Genomic DNA, 23389 nt, shown 5'->3' with positions numbered 1-23389 from the left:
GTGAAGAAGACTCTCAGCACTGTGCACGATAAGCGTTCATGGCCAGCTTGTCCATCACGACGAGAAGGAATTCTTCAGTCAAGTTATTGACAGTTTCGAGAGCCACAGTCAACGTTTGCAGTTTGTTTGTGGTTGGTTTATTTTTCGACCCTATAGGAAAGCCCGGGCCGCCCGGATAAAAATAACACCGTGTACAGTCAATAGTTTGTTCGATTCTTTAGTTGTTGTTTTTATTTCATGGAACAAACATATACAGTGCTTTTAATATTATATAGGGCAAAAAAAGCCCCACCGCCAAGCACTATTTCCGGTATTTAAAACAAAAAAAAAAAATGCATATTCTGAGCATTATGGAATTTGGTGGCTGTAGTTTGCTTCAGATTTGATATCGAAAATAAAAGTTTTATCGTCAAAACCATCTGTTGGGAGGGGGGGGGGTTAACTAAAAAATCTCAAGAGTTTTGTTTTTTTAACAAACTCAAACCCCCTTGGTAATGCTCATAGAATTAGGTGATTGTAGTTTACTTTAGAATAATATTGAAGAGGGGTTTAAAACCTCAAAGCTATCTGTAGGGAGGAAGTTAAACTCAAAACCATGTGGAGAGGGTTTAAACTTAAAGCCATCTGCAGGGGGGGGGGGGTAAACTCTTGGTTACGCTGATAGAATTTTGTTTGTGTAGTTTGCTATAATTTTATATTGAAGAGGTGGTTTATAGCTTCAAACCCCACTGAAAGGGGTTTTGAACTCAAAATCCTCTGAGGGGGGTTTTACTTAAAGCCCTCTGGAGGAAGTTTTAAACACAAAACCCCTCTTGGCTTCCATCATAGTATCTGATGACTGTTGTATGCTTTAGTCTTATATTGAAGATGTGGGTTTATCATTTTAAAAAATTCGGAGGGGTTTCAAACTCAAAATCCCCCTTGGATACGCTCATGGAATTTGGTGACTGTCGTTTGTATTATTTTTGTTTTTTAGAAGAAGGTTTTTTTTAACTCAAAACCGACTAGAGGTTGTTGTTTTTTTTTAACTCAAAACCGACTGGAGGTTGTTTTTTTTTTAACTCAAAACGCCCTGGGGGGGGGGGGGGATTTGAACTCAAACCCCCTTTTGGTGTGCTGGAGAAAGTGATGGAAATCATTAAAATCTAAAACCTAAAATAAACAAAATCAAAGCAAAAAATCATTGATAAAATTCACCCCCCCCCCCCCGGCTACCCCCATGAAAAAAATTGTCTCTGGTTTCAGTAACTTTTGTGTGTTTTCGTTCTCCCAGCGAACATGAAGATAGGCAAGAATAGAAAGTTTTGGCAACAGCAAGCCGCAGAGTGCGATCAAACACGCGAGAGTCTGTTGGAAGAAATTGATCATGAAATGAATCGGAACTGCTCCATGGTGGAAATTATTCACACCAAAATAGCGTCAGTTAAGGTCAGTCCACAGGTCATCAATATATTGTTTGTTTCTGTTGAGTGATTACCTCTGTTAGAAAACATTTCATTTTCTTTAATGATCAGTTCCTTCCCTTTGCTTACGTCCCGTTGTGAGGCCTGTCTTTTCTTCAGTCTGACATCCCAGTGTGAGGCCTGTCTATTTCTTCAGTCAGACATCCCAGTGTGGGGCCTGTCTATTTCTTCAGTCTGACGTCCCAGTATGAGGCCTGTCTATTTCTTCAGTCAGACATCCCAGTATGAGGCCTGTCTATTTCTTCAGTCAGACATCCCAGTGTGGGGCCTGTCTATTTCTTCAGTCTGACGTCCCAGTATGAGGCCTGTCTATTTCTTCAGTCAGACATCCCAGTATGAGGCCTGTCTATTTCTTCAGTCAGACATCCCAGTGTGGGGCCTGTCTATATCTTCAGTCTCACATCCCAGTGTGAGGCCTGTCTATTTCTTCAGTCTCACATCCCAGTATGAGGCCTGTCTATTTCTTCAGTCTCACATCCCAGTGTGAGGCCTGTCTATTTCTTCAGTCTCACATCCCAGTGTGAGGCCTGTCTATTTCTTCAGTCTGACGTCCCAGTGTGGGGCCTGTCTATATTCAGTCTGACGTCCCAGTGTGGGGCCTGTCTATTTCTTCAGTCTGACGTCCCAGTGTGGGGCCTGTCTATTTCTTCAGTCTGACGTCCCAGTGTGGGGCCTGTCTATTTCTTCAGTCTGACGTCCCAGTGTGAGGCCTGTCTATATTCAGTCTGACGTCCCAGTGTGGGGCCTGTCTATTTCTTCAGTCTGACGTCCCAGTGTGGGGCCTGTCTATTTCTTCAGTCTGACGTCCCAGTGTGGGGCCTGTCTATTTCTTCAGTCTGACGTCCCAGTGTGGGGCCTGTCTATTTCTTCAGTCTGACGTCCCAGTGTGGGGCCTGTCTATTTCTTCAGTCTGACGTCCCAGTGTGGGGCCTGTCTATTTCTTCAGTCTGACGTCCCAGTGTGAGGCCTGTCTATATTCAGTCTGACGTCCCAGTGTGAGGCCTGTCTATATTCAGTCTGACGTCCCAGTGTGGGGCCTGTCTATATTCAGTCTGACGTCCCAGTGTGAGGCCTGTCTATATTCAGTCTGACGTCCCAGTGTGAGGCCTGTCTATATTCAGTCTGACGTCCCAGTGTGGGGCCTGTCTATTTGTTCAGTCTGACATCCCAGTGTGAGGCCTGTGTATTTGTTCAGTCTGACGTCCCAGTGTGAGGCCTGTCTATATTCAGTCTGACGTCCCAGTGTGAGGCCTGTGTATTTGTTCAGTCTGAAGTCCCAGTGTGAGGCCTGTCTATTTCTTCAGTCTGACATCCCAGTGTGAGGCCTGTCTATTTGTTCAGTCTGACGTCCCAGTGTGAGGTCTATTTGTTCAGTCTGACATCTCAGTGCAGTGGAGAGTGACACTAACTAACCCCAAACCCTGTTCTACCAAATGCGACATGCCCGTCCATCTCACTTTGATGACCTCAAATGTTTTCTCTAGGAACTGTTGACATACTGGACAGACAAATATGAAACGGAGAGAGACATTCTGATAGCCGAGCTGGATATCTTGAAAGAGGATAGACAGAAAGATTTATACAGACTTGAGGAACTTAACATTCTCACAAGTCAATATATGCCTATTGTTGAGGATTTCAGGCAAGTTTGAGGAATCATCACTTTTCTTATCTGTCCATATCAGCTGTGGCATAACAGTTAAGTGCTTGGCTTCCGAACTGGAAGTCACGGGTTCAGATCTTAATGAAGATTGGGAATTTTTATTTTGGGATCTTTGGGAGCCTCTGAGTCCTCCCAGTTCTAATGGTTACCTGACATTAGTTGGAGGAAGTAAAGGCGGTTGGTCGTTGTGCTGGCCACACGACACCTTCGTTAACCGTGAACCTCAGAAATAGATTACATTTACATCATCTGCCCTATAGATCGCTAGGAACTAGACTAGATAGACTTTCTTTGTCTTACTATTGTTCTCAAAACTCATTCTCTTGTTTCTATTTACTCTCGCATGTCTGTCTTTTCTCTCTTGTGTCTCTCTTGTCTCAGACTCTCTTTCTTTAGAAAACAAATAGTTTCCAGTCCTTCTCTACCTTCTTTTTTTTTTTTTGACTCCAGAATTTTAAAATGTTTTTTTTAAATAACCTTTTTCTCCCGCTAAATTGTGTTGTTCTTCATCTCTCTGTCGATCTTTTCTCTTTCTCTCTTCTTTAAATCGCTTCACTCTTTTTCTCATTTTTGTTTTCTTTTTTACTTCTCACATTCTCTCAGTTGATTAAAGACTAAATATTTAAAGAAATGATATTTAAAGAAATGATATTTAAAGAAATGATATTTAAAGAAATGATATTTAAAGAAAGATATTTAAAGAAATGATATTTAAAGAAATGATATTTAAAGAAATGATATTTAAAGAAATGATATTTAAAGAAATGATATTTAAAGAAATGATATTTAAAGAAAAGATATTTAAAGAAATGATATTTAAAGAAAGATATTTAAAGAAATGATATTTAAAGAAATGATATTTAAAGAAATGATATTTAAAGGAATGATATTTAAAAAAATAATATTTAAAAAAATGATATTAAGAAATGATATTTAAAGAAATGATATTTACTCTTTTCAAAAAGACATTGTACATCGTATCATGATTGAAATACTTTCCAATGTTTTTCCCTAGACGTTTGAAGAGCATTCAGCAGTCCAAGTCTAACAGAGCAGAATGTGAGCACAAGATGGCAACTCGAATACAAGCTTGGTGGAAAGGGACAATGGTCAGGCGTCAACTTGGACGCTTCCATCCTTCCAGAGGTCCAGACAAAAGACCTAGTATGAAAATACCCAAAGTGGACTTGTCAGAGCTCATCAAGGCGCAAGCAAACCCTTCGAAATTTCCTTTAATTGGAAAATCTTTTGCCAACTTTACCAGGTCCTATATGGAAGTGAACAAGAAATTCAATAAGTCTGAACTGAATCTGAAACCTTCGGAAGTGTTCACCAACCTGCGGCAGATGGAGGACGAGGAGGATAAGGACATTAAGAAAGAGTTTGACGCTGTCCTAGAAGAAGATGAACACTACAACCCAGAGCTGCCAGAAGACTTGCTAATAGACTCCAAGGAGCGGGTAGTTAGCCCCAGGAGCGGCATCTTGAAAAGTTTCTCCCCCGACATTAGAAAATCAAATTTTGATTAAATTCTACACCATTAATGACCATGTGTATGCGTGTGTATGTGTGGGTGTGTGCGGTGAACATCTTGAGTTCTAGTGAGGGAGGGGAGTTTAAAATGTCTACTTTGATTGGGGCTGATCCAACTATCCCGCTGCGGATTATTTAAGAACCGTTGGCTATACCCTTAGTATTGGCCTTAAACCTTGACCGCTAGCTCCACCCTGTATAGTGCTTCTACTTTGACCATTGGCTTTACCTGACCACTGGCTCTTTAATGCGCTGGCTTTACTTTAGCCATTAGCTGTGTCCGCGAGTGTAAATCTAGTTTCAAATGTATGGCTTGACAGTTTCTCCCCTCTTTCAATGTCAAATTTTAGAATTTTGTTTACATTCAATTTTGTATTTGGTCTTTTTGTTTTTCTTGATACTATAATGTTTAGACTGTACACTCTAGCCAGAACTAATAAAGAAAAAATAGAATAGCGAGCACAATCTTGTCATTTATTTTGTTTTAGATAACTTAGTGTAGAACGTCAAGGATTTAAACAGATTTGCTATCAAAACGCACAACATTTACAGTGGAATTTCCATTCTATCCAGATCACTCTACCAAATGTAGGAACTTTTGAAATACTCAGTCAAAACAAGCCATTCAAATAATACGTACAATTTAGATTTGGTGATCTATACTATAATGTATGTGTGTGTGTGTATGTATGTGTGTGTGTATGTGTGTAAGCTAAGAGAGAGAGTGGAGAGAGGAGTCTGGCCTGTGTGCAGCTGACCAGGCCTGCCTATTCCACTTGAGCGGCCGGCTTTTTGATGCGAGGATTGGACTTAGCGGTCATCTTCGGGTTCGTAGGATATGAGAAATGTGCTCATCTTTGATGTATGTATATCCTATTTACAATTCAAAACTGTTTGTAAAGATAAGCTATTGTATTAGAATAATAACAATAATAATATAATAATAATCATGATCTTTATTATCGAGAAAGAAACTAGCCTAGGCTTATCAGAAATTGCTGCAGACCAGGTACGTGCACCCCAACCCCCTTTCCCTGAATTCCGAGTAGCCAAATTTTAGACAATCTTTTGCACCTTCAAATCAAATAATTTCTTGAAAGTAGCAACTTAACAAGCAATGCTTCAACTTGACAGTTGCAAGGAGAAGATATTATTGTAAGAAACTAGAATAAGCTAATCAGAAGTTGATGGCCGACCATGTCTGTGGCATTTACTTCTCGAGAGACGATGAAGATGGAGTGACCTCTCTATTCTGGGTTAAAGCCTGATTTGCGAGTGCTGGGCTGCCCACTCGTCAATAATAGCTTCTCTTCCTTAGTGACCAGATCCAAAGGGATGGAGAGCCATCGCAATTTGGGGTCAGGTTGATGGAGATCTTGCCGGAGAGCACTGTCCCCCTGCCTGCGGGTCTCCAAAACCTGATTTTCTGTCAGGGTTCCTAAAACAAAGCAAGAGCACGGAAGAAACAATTGGCTACGTGCTTTTTATGTTTGAAGCTTTGTCGCTATGAAACTGTCTAAGCTGGAACATCATTTGAGACAATGTCAACATGATGCAATAGATTAAGATACTTTGCAACACTCATAGATAAAGTTCAGAATAGACCAACAGTGGAAAAAATGTTCGATTTAACATCACAACATATCTTTAGAATATCTCTACTTACGACTACATCTAATAGATTTATGATATTTAAAGGTTCTTAGATAATTATTTGCATACTTCTAAAACAAAAAAGGCTGAAAAAGCTGGACTAATGAACCTTGCCTGATAATAATACATCATTCTTATCATATGTTTGTTTTATTATGAATCAAGGAATCCATCAAAAATTGCTCTTTTCCTAAAACCTATATCTTACAACTAGACTGAGAGCACCTCAATAGGATCAAAACAAAGTCACAATCTCAAGGGTTTCTGGTCTGGATGAAATGAATGAAGTATACATTGGAGAGGGTAGAAGTTATAACAGTCAAACATTATCTAATGGAGAAGTTATAACAGTCAAACATTATCTAATGGAGAAGTTATAACAGTCAAACATTATCTAATGGAGAAGTTATAACAGTCAAACATTATCTAATGAAGAAGTTATAACAGTCAAACATTATCTAATCCAGAAGTTATAACAGTCAAACATTATCTAATCCAGAAGTTATAACAGTCAAACATTATCTAATCCAGAAGTTATAACAGTCAAACATTATCTAATCCAGAAGTTATAACAGTCAAACATTATCTAATGGAGAAGTTATAACAGTCAAACATTATCTAATGGAGAAGTTATAACAGTCAACAGTTCGATTGAAGAATAACGGGTTATCTGCTAGTATAAGAGATATCTGACTAGCGGTACACACAGGCTACGCCCGTTGATTTGTTCCCGGGCCACATTGGAACCAACCTAACAGACTTTGTTGTTATTCGAAGACAAGCTTTAGTACAATGAAATTGTATGCTCTCTCTCTCTCTCTTTCCTTCTCTCCTTTCTTCTCTCTCTCTCTCTCTCTCTCTCTTTCCTTCTCCCTTTTCTTCTCTCTCTCTCTCTCTTTCCTTCTCTCTTTTCTTCTCTCTTTTCTTCTCTCTCTCTCTTTCTTTCTCTCTTTTCTTCTCTCTCTCTCTCTTTCCTTCTCTCTTTTCTTCTCTCTTTCCTTCTCTCTTTTCTTCTCTCTTTCTCTCTTTCCTTCTCTCTTTTCTTCTCTCTCTCTCTTTCCTTCTCTCCTTTCTTCTCTCTCTCTCTCTTTCCTTCTCTCTTTTCTTCTCTCTCTCTCTCTCTTTCCTTCTCTCTTTTCTTCTCTCTCTCTCTTTCCTTCTCTCCTTTCTTCTCTCTCACTCTTTCCTTCTCTCTTTTCTTCTCTCTCTCTCTCTCTTTCCTTCTCTCTTTTCTTCTCTCTTTCCTTCTCTCCTTTCTTCTCTCTCTCTCTCTTTCCTTCTCTCCTTTCTTCTCTCTCTCTCTCTCTTTCCTTCTCTCTTTTCTTCTCTCTCTCTCTCTCTCTTTCCTTCTCTCCTTTCTTCTCTATCTCTCTTTCCTTCTCTCCTTTCTTCTCTCTCTCTCTCTATCTTTCCTTCTCTCTATTCTTCTCTCTCTCTCTCTTTCCTTCTCTCTTTTCTTCTCTCTCTTTCCTTCTCTCTTTTCTTCTCTCTCTCACTCTCTTTCCTTCTCTCTTTTCTTCTCTCTCTCTCTCTCTTTCCTTCTCTCTCTCTCTCTTTCCTTCTCTCTTTTCTTCTCTCTCTCTTTCCTTCTCTCTTTTCTTCTCTCTCTCTCTTTCCTTCTCTCTTTTCTTCTCTCTCTCTCTGTCCTTCTCTCTTTTCTTCTCTCTCTCTCTCTCTTTCCTTCTCTCTTTTCATCTCTCTCTCTCTCACTCTTTTCGCTCTCTGGAACCCCAAATTTGTTTAATAAAGCTTGCATCCTAATTTCTCCGAAATAGACTTTTGAGTTGATTTGGAAACACCCGCTTCATAATGCGCTCCAGACACCTACATATTCACACTCATATTTTGGACCCGTTTATTTAGTAGCACTTTCACTTATCGGTGACACCCTAACCCTAACCCACTTATCCCCCTCCCCCAGCCAAAAACATAAAGTTAGTCCTTTGTCCACTCTACAACTTTTCTTCGGCAGGTCTCAATCCCCCCCCCCCCCACACACACACCCTTTTTTGGTTCTATTTACTTTTTTTTTTTTGCGTAAACTTGAATCTGAATGCAAGCACTGTCCAGTATTAGACACTGAATACATTTCTTCATACCATCAGTTAGAGACAAAAAAAAACTTTTTCCGAAGGCTCCAGTGGCGTGAACATAGATTTATATATAAGTCTATGGCGTGAACTATTCCCGTTCCCCTTTCTTCATTTATTTGGATATTTTGTTCTCTAAATAAAAAGAAATATTGATTTGACTTTATTAATTAATTAAAATCGTTATCTGAACCCTTTTGGGTATCGAGAAATGACAATAGATCTAGATTTATCTTGTTAATGCTATAAGGATTAGGTTTTGTATTTTTTTGACAGTGTTACATTGCTCTCTCTCTCTCTCTATTTCTCTCTCTGTCTCTATCAAAGATAAAGAAAAAGACTCTAGATCTAGGATTGGTTTTGTCTTTTATTAGACACACAAATGATGCTGATAGATAAACGTATGAAATACTAGACACATGTATGGGAACATTGGTCAGACACATGTATGGGAATATTGGTCAGACACATCTATGGGAACATTGGTCAGACACATGTAAGGGAACATTGGTCAGACACATGTATGGGAACATTGGTCTGACACATGCATGGGAACATTGGTCAGACACATGTATGGGAACATTGGTCAGACACATGCATGTGAACATTGACCCAGACACATGTATGGGCACATTGCTCAGACACATGTATGGGAACATTGGTCAGACTCATGTATGAGAACATTGGTCAGACACATGTATGGGAATATTGGTCAGACACATCTATGGGAACATTGGTCAGACACATCTATGGGAACATTGGTCTGACACATGTATGGGAACATTGGTCAGACACATGTATGGGAAAATTGGTCAGACACATGCATGTGAACATTGACCCAGACACATGTATGGGAACATTGTTCTGACACATGCATGGGAACATTGGTCAGACACATGTGTGGTAAAATTGGTCAGACATATGTATGGGAACATTGGTCAGACACATGTATGGGAACATTGGTCAGACACATATATGGGAACATTGACCCAGACACATGTATGGGAACATTGGTCAGACACACGTATGGGTACATTGGTCAGACACATGTATGGGAACATTGATCCAGACACATGTACGGGAACATTGGTCTGACACATGCATGGGAACATTGGTCAGACACATGTATGGGAATATTGGTCAGACACATGCATGTGAACATTGACCCAGGCACATGTATGGGAACATTGTTCTGACACATGCATGGGAACATTGGTCAGACACATGTGTGGTAAAATTGGTCAGACATATGTATGGGAACATTGGTCAGACACATGTATGGGAACATTGGTCAGACACATATATGGGAACATTGACCCAGACACATGTATGGGAACATTGGTCAGACACATGTGTGGTAAAATTGGTCAGACATATGTATGGGAACATTGGTCAGACACATGTATGGGAACATTGGTCAGACACATATATGGGAACATTGACCCAGACACATGTATGGGAACATTGGTCAGACACACGTATGGGTACATTGGTCAGACACATGTATGGGAACATTGACCCAGACACATGTACGGGAACATTGGTCTGACACATGCATGGGAACATTGGTCAGACACATGTATGGGAATATTGGTCAGACACATGCATGTGAACATTGACCCAGACACATGTATGGGAACATTGGTCAGACACATGTATGGGAACATTGGTCAGACACATGTGTGACAGGTGGGGAAATGTGATGTGTGTTTGGCGCGTTTAATGTCTAGGGGATGATTATTTTTAAGGCTATCACACACCAACCTATCAGCATATGAATCGGGAGCAGACACGCAACGAGACAAGCAATGAAAGATAGATACAAAAGTTAAAATAAAAGAATATTTATTTACATAAATATACATATAAGAATAAAAAGGGGGAGGGTTTGCTTCTATCTCTAAATAATACTAGCTTTAATCATCACTCTTGCACCTAATAAGAGAGTATGTCACTTTGTCCTCTGACTTAGCTGGTATTCCTGTTGATGTCGCAGCTGGCTGTGTCCTGGCTTGAGGTTCTGCAGCTGGAGGTGGCGCTCTAGCGGATAGAGGGACGCCGGTGATATAGTTCTTGTGGAGTCTCAATCCCCAAAATCTAATATCTGTAGTGGGCACAGTAGGGCGGGTGGCCGGCTACCGTGGGCACAAGGTTACTGCGGGCAGAGCTGATCTGCCGTGGGCAGCGTAGTGACAGGATAAGTCCAGTGAGTTGCAGAGGGTTTGGCGTAGCTATGACGTCTCACACAGATCTGGGTCTATAGGGACGTCGCACCTAATAAGTTGACAGGTGGGCTGTCGAATAGGCGGGCAATGCCGATAGCGCCAAGTAGTAGAGTTGAGTAGATCTCAGTAGGCAAGTGCAGCGCTGAATAGCACTAAGCACAGATGCAGGTAAATAGATCGTTGATCCAATAAATAAATAGGCAGGTAAATAGGCAATAGGTGATTCTTGATATCAAACAAATAGTTGATCCAATAAATAGATAGGCAGGTCATTGAGCTAGTGCAGTGCTGAATAGCACTAAGCACAAAGATAGTAGGTGATTCTTGATATCAACTGAATAGGCAATAGTTGAGTGGCGTCGAGTAGACACTGAACAGCAAATAGCAAATAAATAGGCAGACACCTGAGGGAGGCTGCGGATAAATAAAGACAAGTTAGGACATGTCTCTCATGCATCTTATCGATGCCCTCGACTGAGGTGCATTCGTCAGATTGGTGAAATTGCTTTAGAGCACAATGAGGAGATGATGACAAATGGGATTTGGGAAAATAGATGGCAGATAGTAGCAATATAGAAATGTACATAAAAGGGACAGTAATAATATAAAATGCACATAAAAGGGGAAATAATAATCTCAAATAAGCAACACAGGTGGATAGAGAAAGAAAAGGGGGGGGGGTTGAATTGGGCGGTGGTCAGCGACCCTGACGGTATGATTACATATGACCGTGGGTCGAGAACAATGGAGCGCCCTTGAATGGTGTGTCCGTTCAAGCGGCGCGACTCTCATTAGAGTAAAATGAGTAAAGGGGAGATAATTCAATACAGGGGAGATAACTCATATCTCCTTTCTAAGCGCAGTATTAGTGCGATAGTAAAATCATCAAGGCGATCAACCGAGATAAAGGAAATAAAATAAGGTGTACAAATATATACATGGTTGCATCAATGATCAATTGAGCAACGTAGCATTAATGGATTAATGCAATATATAAATAAATACATAGGACATGTTTATGTTTTCTACTTACGCCAGTGAGAAATACACAATGCACTAATTAAATATAAATTAACTAGGCAAAATACACATGATAAAATCCAATGGAAATATACACAGAGTAATTAAGATGGAACTTGTGATTAAGTTCGGCTTACCACCAGGTATTCCTCTAGGAGAAAGAATGTATGAAGTAGTCCAGACTCAATAGCTCAGCTCGAATGAGAATGAAAGAGAGTCTGATTTGAGTTGGTTTACTTTATATAAGCCTGGAAAGTGCGGGCGGACACAGGAAATGCCCTAGGCTAAGATTTATCTTACACGTGGGTGGATTGGACTCGAGGTGGGAGCCGCACCTTGGAATATCACGCGGTGTGTTGACCAGGGTAATCTCTTAAATCAAAGAGAGACGTGAGAGAAGGGGGGGGGGGAAGGATTAGCTTGCATTCAAACCAAGGTGGTGTCAACCGCGACCGTCAGTCAGACATCCGGCGGATAAGACAAAGGAGATAGTGTGATTATCTTTCCCCGATCAAGGGCAGATAAATGAAAGGACTGGCCTAGTTTTCTCCAAGGTGGTGGACTAAGTCTAGCCTGGTATAGAGGGAAAGGTGGGGCGGGTGGAGAACTTAGGGGTAGGATGGTGAAATAATCAAAATAAAATAAATAAATAATGAAAAATAATAATTAATGCTGTGATAATTTAGAGTGACTCTGACAGCGAGTTTTTGACTTGTCACAACATGTAAGGGATATTGGTCAGACACATGTGTGGTAAAATTGGTCAGACACATGTATGGGAACATTGGTCAGACACATATATGGGAACATTGACCCAGACACATGTATGGGAACATTGGTCAGACACACGTATGGGTACATTGGTCAGACACATGTATGGGAACATTGACCCAGACACATGTACGGGAACATTGGTCAGACACATGTTTGGGAACATTGGTCAGACATATGTATGGGAACATTGGTCAGACACATGTATGGGTACATTGGTCAGATACATGTATGGGAACATTGGTTAGACACATGTTTGGGAACATTGGTCAGACACATGTATGGGAACATTGGTCAGACACATGTATGGGAACATTGGTCAGACATATGTATGGGAACATTGGTCAGACACATGTATGGGTACATTGGTCAGACACATGCATGGGAACATTGTTCAGACACATGCATGGGAACATTGGTCAGACACATGCATGGGAACATTGGTCAGACACATGCATGGGAACATTGGTCAGACACACTGGCGGATCCAGAACTTTGGAGTGGGGGGGGGCGATTTTTTTCCAAACCCTAACCCTAACGCCCAGTAAACCTTAACCCTATGCATAAACGTGCGTACAGCATATATATATATATATATATATATATATATATATATATATATATATATATATATATATATATATATATATATATATATATATATATATATATATATATATATATATATATATACTAGACATATGTTACCCGTGACCCGCGGGTCTTTATTTGCGCATTACTGTCGATATAGTCACAATTAAACGAAATAATAATGTACTAAGTAAAGCGAATGTGTCAATAAAAAAATAGTGTGAATGAAGCTATCAAATCAAAATAGCTAATAGGCTTAAATCCATTTTTTCAAATTAAAACATTTGCTTGTAGGCCTACATATATTTGATTAAAATTTGAGATGAATAGACTTCATTTTGTATGTTCATGTGTTAAAGTATAAGGTAGATCTTGAGGTAGACAAAGATCTAAATCTACACTAATCTAGAGTTCATTCTGTGCTGCGCATGCGTGAACTTTTTTCATGAATGAATATAGGCCTATCTCAACACTGCTACGCAACTTTAGCGAACAGCGAACGAATGTATTAAAAATGCTTTAGAAAAACAAATTTCAATGTTAAATTGATTAAAATATCAAATGAATGGACAATAATTAGTATGTTTAAAGCACAAAACTATCTTTGCGAAAAGAAGTTTTATCATCTTAGAGTTCAATAAGAGTTTTAGACCTAGACCTAGGAATAGACTCAGTAGAGAGATGTGTTAATGTGTAACCAATTGGTAATGTCTAATGAAAGAATGTTCGCCAGGAAATCTGTAGTCACAGATATCAGGAACTAATTTATATAAAAAATGCTTTTGAAACACAAAATTGAAGGTTAATTTTATTATATAATGAAATCAAAGGATCTTCATTTGTATTTTCATGTGTCAAAGTAAAATACTATGAGCGCAAAGTGTATTTCTTAAAATTAGATCTAGGTCTAAATCCTTTCCATCTTTTCTCATGTCAACATTGTTAACCATGGCCTAGATCCATAAAATACTATAGCTGTAATAGGGTCGGACAACTTTTTTTTTTTTGAGGGTCTTAAGTTTGTTTTAGGGCTACAATACATACACTACGGTCTAAGTTAGTACCCAAGGAACATTCCTGCCTAGTTTTATCAAGATTGGTCAAGCGGTTTTGATGTCTATAAGTAAGATACATACATACATACATACATACATACATACATACATACATACATACATACATACACCTCACATTCTACTTTATAATATACTAGACATATGTTACCCGCGACCCGCGGGTCTTTTTTTACGCATTACTTTCGATATAGTCACTGAGAGTGTTTTGTAAACAATTAAACGAAATAATAATGTAATAAGTAAAGCGAATGTGTCAATGTAAAAATACTGTGAATGAAGCTTTCAAATCAAAATAGCTAATAGGCTTAAATCCATTTTTTTTCAAATTAAAACATTTGCTTGTAGGCCTACATATATTTGATTAAAATTTGAGATGAATAGACTTCATTTTGTATGTTCATGTGTTAAAGTATAAAGTAGATCTTGAGGTAGACAAAGATCTAAATCTACACTAATCTAGAGTTAAAAATTGGCTTTTATAGAGTTCATTCTGTGCTGCGCATGCGTGAACTTTTTTCATGAATGAATATAGGCCTATCTCAACACGGCTACGCAGCTTTAGCGAACAGCGAACGAATGTATTAAAAATGCTTTAGAAAAACAAATTTGAATGTTAATTTGATTAAAATATGAAATGAATGGACAATAATTAGTATGTTTATGTGTTAAAGCATAAAACTATCTTTGCGAAAAGAAGTTTTATCATCTTAGAGTTCAATAAGAGTTTTAGACCTAGGCCTAGGAATAGACTCAGTAGAGAGATGTGTTAATGTGTAACCATTTGGAAATGTCTAATGAAAGAATGTTCGCCAGGAAATCTGTAGTCACAGATATCAGGAACTAATCTATGTAAAAAATGCTTTTGAATAATCTAGTGGATTGGATTTAGATGTATGCTAAACGTAGCTAATGATCCTTTCACATTATTTCTCTTTCGCTACGAAAATAAAATTAGTTTTGCGAAAATGGGTTTACCTGAAGTCGATACATTCTTATCTATTAAAAACGAAAAGAGCGATAGCTTTGTTAAATGAATGGGATTATAAAATGAACAATTAAACGAAATAATTTTTAGTACGCGATTCATGAATGAATATAGATCTAGGCCTATCTCAACTCGGCTTCGCAGCTTTCATAAACGCATGTAGCTTTAGAAAACCAAATTTGAATGTTTATTTGATCAAAATATGAAATGAATGGACTTTAATTAATATGTTTATGTGTTAAAGTATAAAACTATGTGTGCGAAGAGAAGTTTTATCATCTTAGAGTTGAATTAGAGTTTTAGATCTAGGGATGGGATTATAAAGTAAACAATTAAACGAATTAATATTTAGTACGCGATTCATTACGGTATTGTCTAATGAAAGAATGTTCGTCAGGAGATCTGTAGTCACAGATATAAGGAACTAATTTATGTAAAAAATGCTTTTGAAACACAAAATTGAAGGTTAATTTTATTATATAATGAAATCAATGGATCTGCTTTTGTATTTTTATGTGTCAAAGTAAAAAACTATCTGCGCAAAGTGTATTTCTTAAAATTAGATCTAGGTCTAAATCCTTTCTATCTTTTCTCATGTCAACATTGTAGATATGGCCTAGATCCATAAAATACTATAGGTGTAATAGAGTCAGACAACTTTTTTTTTTTTTTGAGGGTCTTAAGTTTGTTTTAGGTCTACAATACATACACTACGGTCTAAGTTGGTACCCAAGGAACATTCCTGCCTAGTTTTATCAAGATTGGTCAAGCGGTTTTGATGTCTATAAGTAACATCCATCCATCCATACATACATACATACATACATACATACACCACACATTCTACTTTATAATATAGACTAGCCTGGCATTAAGGCTTTGAGGATCGAAAAAAAAAATTCGATTAATAATATTCAATAAAATTCAAGCATAAAGCAAAGTCATTCTTAAAATAGTTATGAAAAATTCATGTGAAATTACACAAACTGTCTGGAAAGGGGAAGGGCGGTAAAATGAAAACAATTAATCCTCGCTCCTTTTTATAATTTCTGCTAATGATTGCATTTTGCATTTAAGAATAGGGGTTGGGCGACTCGATATAAGAATTTACTTTATAGCATATATAAATTATATTAGTGACAGATTTTTAAATTTTTTAAATTTCTTACTATAATACAAAAGAAAAAGTTTTGGTTAGTCCGATGGGGAAGGGGGGGGGGGTGATTGCATGTATCGCACTTCCACCTGTTTATATTATATAGATATTCGACTAATTTTGTTCACATACTATGATTTCTCCCCCCCCCCACACACACAAAGGGTTTAGATGGGAAGGGCAGTGGAGGTATTCGCTCCCCCTTCCAATCGGCCAACAGGTGAACGACATAATATAAAGACAGGTTAAAATACCAATAACAAGTTTTAATCATATAGATATTTCATTGATTCTGTTAGTAAGCTTTGATTTCTACAAATAAATAGGGCCGCTCCCCCCCCCACTCGAAAGATTATGATGTGGGGGGGGGGCGGATTGATGCCATCGCCCCCTCCCGACCCTACCAAATTGGCCAAAATACTAGAAAGGGGGGGGGGCGAAATAATCTAAAAATAGGTTGAAATATAAATAAATAGTATATATTATTAACATAAGTAATAAATTCGTATACAAATTGTGTGAATTCTATACTAAAATTCGTCCGCCCCCCCCCTAACGGCCAAGTGGAGGGGGGGGGGCGGTCGCCCCTACCGCCCCCCCCCCCTGGATCCGCCATTGGCCAGACACATGTATGGGAACATTGGTCAGACACATGTATGGGAACATTGGTCAGACACATGTATGGGAACATTGGTCAGACACATGTATGGGAACATTGGTCAGACACATGCATTGGAATATTGGTCAGACACATGTATGGGAACATTGCTCAGACACATGTATGGGAACATTGCCCCAGACACATGTATGGGAACATTGGTCAGACGCATGGGAGGTAATCACGAGAAACAACTTGGACAAAACAGACAAGTCTAATATAACAAAAAATACTTTAAAAAACAAAGCTTATATTAAGTGTAATTGTATCAATTAGTTTGGATCAGTCATGTAATTAAATTTGCAATAGACTAACAATAATAAATCTGTGCGATTAGAAATAGTTTTTTACCAATTGTTATTGTATAGCGCTATTTCATGCATTTAGCGTTCTCAACACGTCATGATCCTATCACTTGTCTGGACCATTGGAAAGGGGGAGAAAGAACGGGGTATCTGGGTGATCGCTTTTCAAATGTTTTTTTTTTTTAAGGAATGACCTGAATTCGAACTTGTGGGCTAAAACCTTTTTAGGCTTCTCAAGCCAGCGCGTTTACTCTGCAAGCGAAGAGTCTATGAACATGGAAGATTGTATAGGCATCTACTGTTTCTATTTCATGTTTTGTGTTTACGAAACCTTAGACGGCAGCCTAATATATAGAGGATTATAAAAGGTAGTAAAAATGGACCTCTTGGAGGTTCGCCTTAAAATTTAAAAAAAGAACAGTTTGACCTTTCCCTTTAGGTGGGTGGGATAAACCGACAGACGAGGCATACACACTAAAAAATAAATAAATATACTTCAGAACATGGAACAATGAGGGAGACACAAATAGCACAAAAGACCAAAATACCTTCGGAATACAGACATGCAACGCACGATACAAATAAAAAAAATTGAAGTATACACACACAACAACGCTTACTGCACACACAACACAACATAACACAAAGACACACACACACAACACAACACACAAACACACAACACAACACACAAACACCACACACACACAACACAACACAACACACAAACACCACACACACACAACACAACACAACACACAAACACCACAACCCACAACACAACACACAAACACCACAACCTACAACACAACATAACACAAAGACACACACACAACACAATATAACACAAAGACACACACACAACACAATATAACACAAAGACACACACACACAACACAACACACAAACACCACAACCCACAACACAACATAACACAAAGACACACACACAACACAACACACAAACACCACAACCCACAACACAACATAACACAAAGACACACACACACACAACACACAAACACCACAACCCACAACACAACATAACACAAAGACACACACACACAACACAACACAAAGACACACACACACAACACAACCCACACACAACACACAAATACCACAACCCACAACACAACAAAAGCACACACACACACAACACACACACAAAAAACAACAACAACCCACACACAACACAAACACACACAACACAACATACACAACACACAAAACACACACACAACACACACTCTACAACAAACACGCAGACAACACAACACAAACACACACAACACAACAACAGCACACACAACATACACATACAGAACACACACAGAACACAAACAACACACATTACACACACACACAACAACTCACACAACACAACAAAACACACAACAACAACAACAACACACACACACTCACACAACACAACGACACAACTACACACACACAACAACACTACACAAAACACAACACACACCAAAAACACAGACAACAAAACAACACACACACACAGACACATACTACTTTCTGCTTTATTTTTTTAAATTCTTGTGTTGTCAGGTCAAAGAAATAATTGTGTAACATTGCAACTTGAACCGAGATTGGGTGTGGGAGATAGAACGTGTACAAACATTTGGCCAGACAGATACACAGGCATCGCAAAGACCTTCCTTCAGGGAACAGTACCAGGAAAAGACGAGATGATGCAGACGAAAAAAGCGATGAGAAGACAACATTAAAAAAATGTCACTGTAAGAGATTCTTTCAAAGGCAAGAGAAAGAGAGGAATGGAGAAAGACGGTCAACAGATCTTGTGTGGTGCTCCAAGGGTTCAACAGTCTTAGGCTTAAGTGAAGGTGACGGTTTGAACCCACACTGTTTGCTTCAAAAATGTTTTTAACCTGGTGATGTTTTGTGTCTTCCAGTTCCAGTGGTATTAAGTCAAAGAATAGTACAACTCTATGACGTCATTGTTTTATGTTTAAAAGGAAATAAATGGAATAAAGAGTATCAGACTATAGATGTTTTATTTCAACCCAGTTTTCACATCAATATGTTTTAATTCAACCCAGCCATAACATCTTCTATGGAGATCAATGCCTAGAGTCCTGTATACATATAAAAGCCTCGAGTACTGTCTCAAGTTTATATTGTCTCATGTACTAATGGACATTATTGACACACATAGTGTATGAAGGAGGTTTAATAATTTAATTATAATAATATAATAATAATAATCGTTATTATCCATTAGAAAATGTGTCTTACAGTTTGGGCATGACACAAAACATTATGACCCAAGAAATCGAAACACAGCAGTTCAACTTAAAAGTTCCATGTGAAATGTTGAAATACCAGAGAGTTGAAATGATTGGATTGCCAGGGGAACAAATGAGTTTTTTGTGTCTGTGTGCAGGGTACGGGAGGGAGGGCAGGCGGGGGCCTTGGGATCCACAAGAAAGGGGCCTCCACATTATAAAAAAAAATATCGACGGGTCAGAAACTTTCACGTTTTGATTTATTTTTTAAACATTTGTCTTGGAATAGTTTATCCATGAAATCGTACTGGCACCACACTGCCGTAGTGTCCGCTTGTAGTCAGATTGTAAGAGAAATGCAGCTTCGGATTTACAACAGTGCGTCAAACCCAGGGCCTACCCCTCCATTAACTCAAAATTATTTTTTTAACCAAAATATGCAAATTAAATATAGTTTTTAAAAGAAGGAAAATGATATAAAATTTGCAAATACTCTTTTTTCTTTCTTTTAAAATAAGGCAAGCTTTTAGATCGAAGTATTATTATTAAACAATGAGTTTTTAATCAAAGCTTTCGAAAAATTTTAGGGGCCTCTTACCCCGGGTCCCCACTTACTTAAATCCGGCCCTGTTGGTGTCTTGTACTCGGTGTCTTGTAATCGGTGTCTTGTACTCGGTGTCTTGTACTCGGTGTCTTGTACTTTGTGTCTTGTACATCCTTTGTAATGGTGAAATCTAAAAATCTTTACACAGAAGCTTTTTTTTTTTGTTAATAATCTCTTTAGTTTTCTTACATTCTTACATTACATACAAACAGGTGCCCAAATGGAGTTTGTTTGTTACCAATGACTTTACCAGCAACATTTTGGATTTTATGAAGGTTTTTATTTTAATGTTTAGAAATATCGTTGAGACTGCCAGTTAAATGTACTAAGAACATCCAGTATTGGACACGCTTACAACATAGAACTGTTAGAACTAGGCGAGAACAATTCCATTTTGTTCGTCTAAGTTTTTCTAAAGGACCAAACACACAAAAAAATGTTTCACTGTCAGACGTGCAGTTCGATATTGAGTTTCCAAGCACAGATCGATATTAGTGTCATAAACTTTCACTAGTACCTGGTCTCAGGTAAGAATTGGCTTTGTTGCTTTTGTCCCGTCTGTCAAGTGGAGATAAGCCTCTAAACACAAAGCAATGAGAGGGGGGTAAGCCGGTATAAACCTTTAAAGATAGGTGAGAAAGTAGATTACTTTACTCTGTAGTTCTAATTCATATGTATATATGTGTAGTCACAACAAAATACCATCAAAAGCCACAGGACCTTGTCGTACTGCCCTTGTATTGCTCTTAGTGGGGCTATTACTTAAGGTAAGAACGAATGTCTTTTTAATAAGGTGTTATTATGAGAAGTTAGAAATGGTCGCCATAATAAACAACATTGAGATCACGTTGACATGAGAATGTTGAGGTTGATCTCTTGTTGCATTTCATTTGATAATGTTGTGACTGTTAGGATAGATATGGTTGTATGTTACATGTTGTGACTGTTAGGATAGATATGGTTGTATGTTACATGTTGTGACTGTTAGGATAGATATGGTTGTATGTTACATGTTGTGACTGTTAGGATAGATATGGTTGTATGTTACATGTTGTGACTGTTAGGATAGATATGGTTGTATGTTACATGTTGTGACTGTTAGGATAGATATGGTTGTATGTTACATGTTGTGACTGTTAGGATAGATATGGTTGTATGTTACATGTTGTGACTGTTAGGATAGATATGGTTGTATGTTACATGTTGTGACTGTTAGGATAGATATGGTTGTAGGTTACATGTTGTGACTGTTATGATAGATATGGTTGTATGTTACATGTTCTGTTATTGACTCAAGTACATAATGGTCACTTCTCATCAGTTCAATATTGATTTTTGACAACTCATAAACAGACAAGCATAAACAAACATACATAAACAGACAAATATAAACAGACAAACATATACAAACAAATATAAACTTATAAACATATATAAACAGAAAAATATAAATAGACAAACATAAAACATACATAAACAGAAAAACATAAAAATACAAACATAAACTCACATAAACAGACAAATATAAACGGACAAACATAAATAGACAAACATAAACAGACAAACATAAACAGACAAAATATAAGCAGATAAACATAAACAGACAAACATAAATACATAAACAGACAAACATAAATACATAAACAGACAAACATAAATACATAAACAGACAAACATAAATACATAAACAAACATAAATACATAAGCAGATAAACATAAACAGACAAACATAAATACATAAACACACAAACATAAATACATAAACAGACAAACATAAACAGACAAACATAAATACATAAACAGACAAACATAAACAGATAAAATATAAGCAGATAAACATAAACAGACAAACATAAACAGACAAACATAAATACATAAAGAGACAACATAAACAGACACAGATAAACAGACATACATAAACAGACACACATAGACGGATACAGATAAAAAGACATATTGAAAGGAGGCAAATCAACAATGGGTCAAGAAGAAAGATGTTTATCACAGGGGATCAAATGTCAGTCTTGATTATAAGGTCTTCAAACTCAACAGGATTTACTGGTGCGCTATTGTCTTCACTATCTCGCCACTAGCACAGGTTCACTATCTCGCCACTAACACAGGTTCACTATCTCGCCACTAGCACAGGTTCACTATCTCGCCACTAACACAGGTTCACTATCTCGCCACTAGCACAGGTTCACTATCTCGCCACTAACACAGGTTCACTATCACGCCACTAACACAGGTTCACTATCTCGCCACTAGCACAGATTCACTATCTCGCCACTAGCACAGGTTCACTATCTCGCCACTAACACAGGTTCACTATCTCGCCACTAGCACAGGTTCACTATCTCGCCACTAACACAGGTTCACTATCTCGCCACTAGCACAGGTTCACTATCTCGCCACTAACACAGGTTCACTATCACGCCACTAACACAGGTTCACTATCTCGCCACTAGCACAGATTCACTATCTCGCCACTAGCACAGGTTCACTATCTCGCCACTAACACAGGTTCACTATCTCGCCACTAGCACAGGTTCACTATCTCGCCACTAACACAGGTTCACTATCTCGCCACTAACACAGGCTCACTATCTCACCACTAACACAGGTTCACTATCTCGCCACTAACACAGGTTCACTATTTCACCACTAGCACAGGTTCACTATCTCGCCACTAGCACAGGTTCACTATCTCGCCACTAGCACAGGTTCACTATCTCGCCACTAACACAGGTTCACTATCTCGCCACTAACATAGGTTCACTATCTCACCACTAACACAGGTTCACTATCTCGCCACTAACACAGGTTCACTATCTCGCCACTAACACAGGTTCACTATTTCACCACTATCACAGGTTCACTATCTCGCCACTAGCACAGGTTCACTATCTCGCCACTAGCACAGGTTCACTATCTCGCCACTAACACAGGTTCACTATCTCGCCACTAACACATGTTCACTATCTCGCCACTAACACAGGTTCACTATCTCGCCACTAACACAGGTTCACTATCTCGCCACTAACACAGGTTCACTATCTCGCCACTAGCACAGGTTCACTATCTCGCCACTAACACAGGTTCACTATCTCGCCACTAGCACAGGTTCACTATCTCGCCACTAGCACAGGTTCACTATCTCGCCACTAACACAGGTTCACTATCTCGCCACTAACACAGGTTCACTATCTCGCCACTAACACAGGTTCACTATCTCGCCACTAACACAGGTTCACTATCTCGCCACTAACACAGGTTCACTATCTCGCCACTAGCACAGGCTCACTATCTCGCCACTAGCACAGGTTCACTATC

General features: G+C 38.5%; 3 protein-coding genes across 7 annotated transcripts in view; all 3 read left to right on the top strand.

Moving 5' to 3' along the window:
* Positions 1 to 5124, top strand: part of LOC106058387 (dynein regulatory complex protein 9-like) — a 51773-nt gene extending 46649 nt beyond the window's left edge. For both annotated transcript variants that reach the window (XM_056043619.1, XM_056043620.1), the window contains exons 8-10: positions 1274 to 1428; positions 2948 to 3105; positions 4142 to 5124. In XM_056043619.1, coding sequence (XP_055899594.1) covers positions 1274 to 1428; positions 2948 to 3105; positions 4142 to 4655 — 827 coding nt within the window. In that variant the 3' untranslated portion in view covers positions 4656 to 5124. The remainder of the gene's footprint in view (positions 1 to 1273; positions 1429 to 2947; positions 3106 to 4141) is intronic.
* Positions 1 to 23389, top strand: part of LOC106069518 (serine/threonine-protein kinase 38-like) — a 234674-nt gene that overhangs the window by 63700 nt on the left and 147585 nt on the right. The gene's annotated exons all lie outside the window — the stretch shown is intronic.
* LOC106061077 (uncharacterized) overlaps positions 20564 to 23389 on the top strand; it is a 34327-nt gene continuing 31501 nt past the window's right edge. For 2 of the 4 annotated variants that reach the window (XM_056043618.1, XM_056043614.1), the window contains exon 1: positions 20565 to 20688. The gene's annotated coding sequence lies outside the window, so the exon portion shown is untranslated. Of the gene's footprint in view, positions 20824 to 23389 lie in introns of all 4 variants that reach the window. The other 2 variants (XM_056043616.1, XM_056043615.1) reach the window with 2 other exon arrangements.

This window comes from Biomphalaria glabrata, chromosome 10, assembly GCF_947242115.1.
Source record: "Biomphalaria glabrata chromosome 10, xgBioGlab47.1, whole genome shotgun sequence".
NCBI classification, from domain to species: domain Eukaryota; kingdom Metazoa; phylum Mollusca; class Gastropoda; family Planorbidae; genus Biomphalaria; species Biomphalaria glabrata.
The sequence above is the reverse complement of the archived record's forward strand: the minus strand, read 5'-3'. Positions and strand labels throughout refer to the sequence as shown.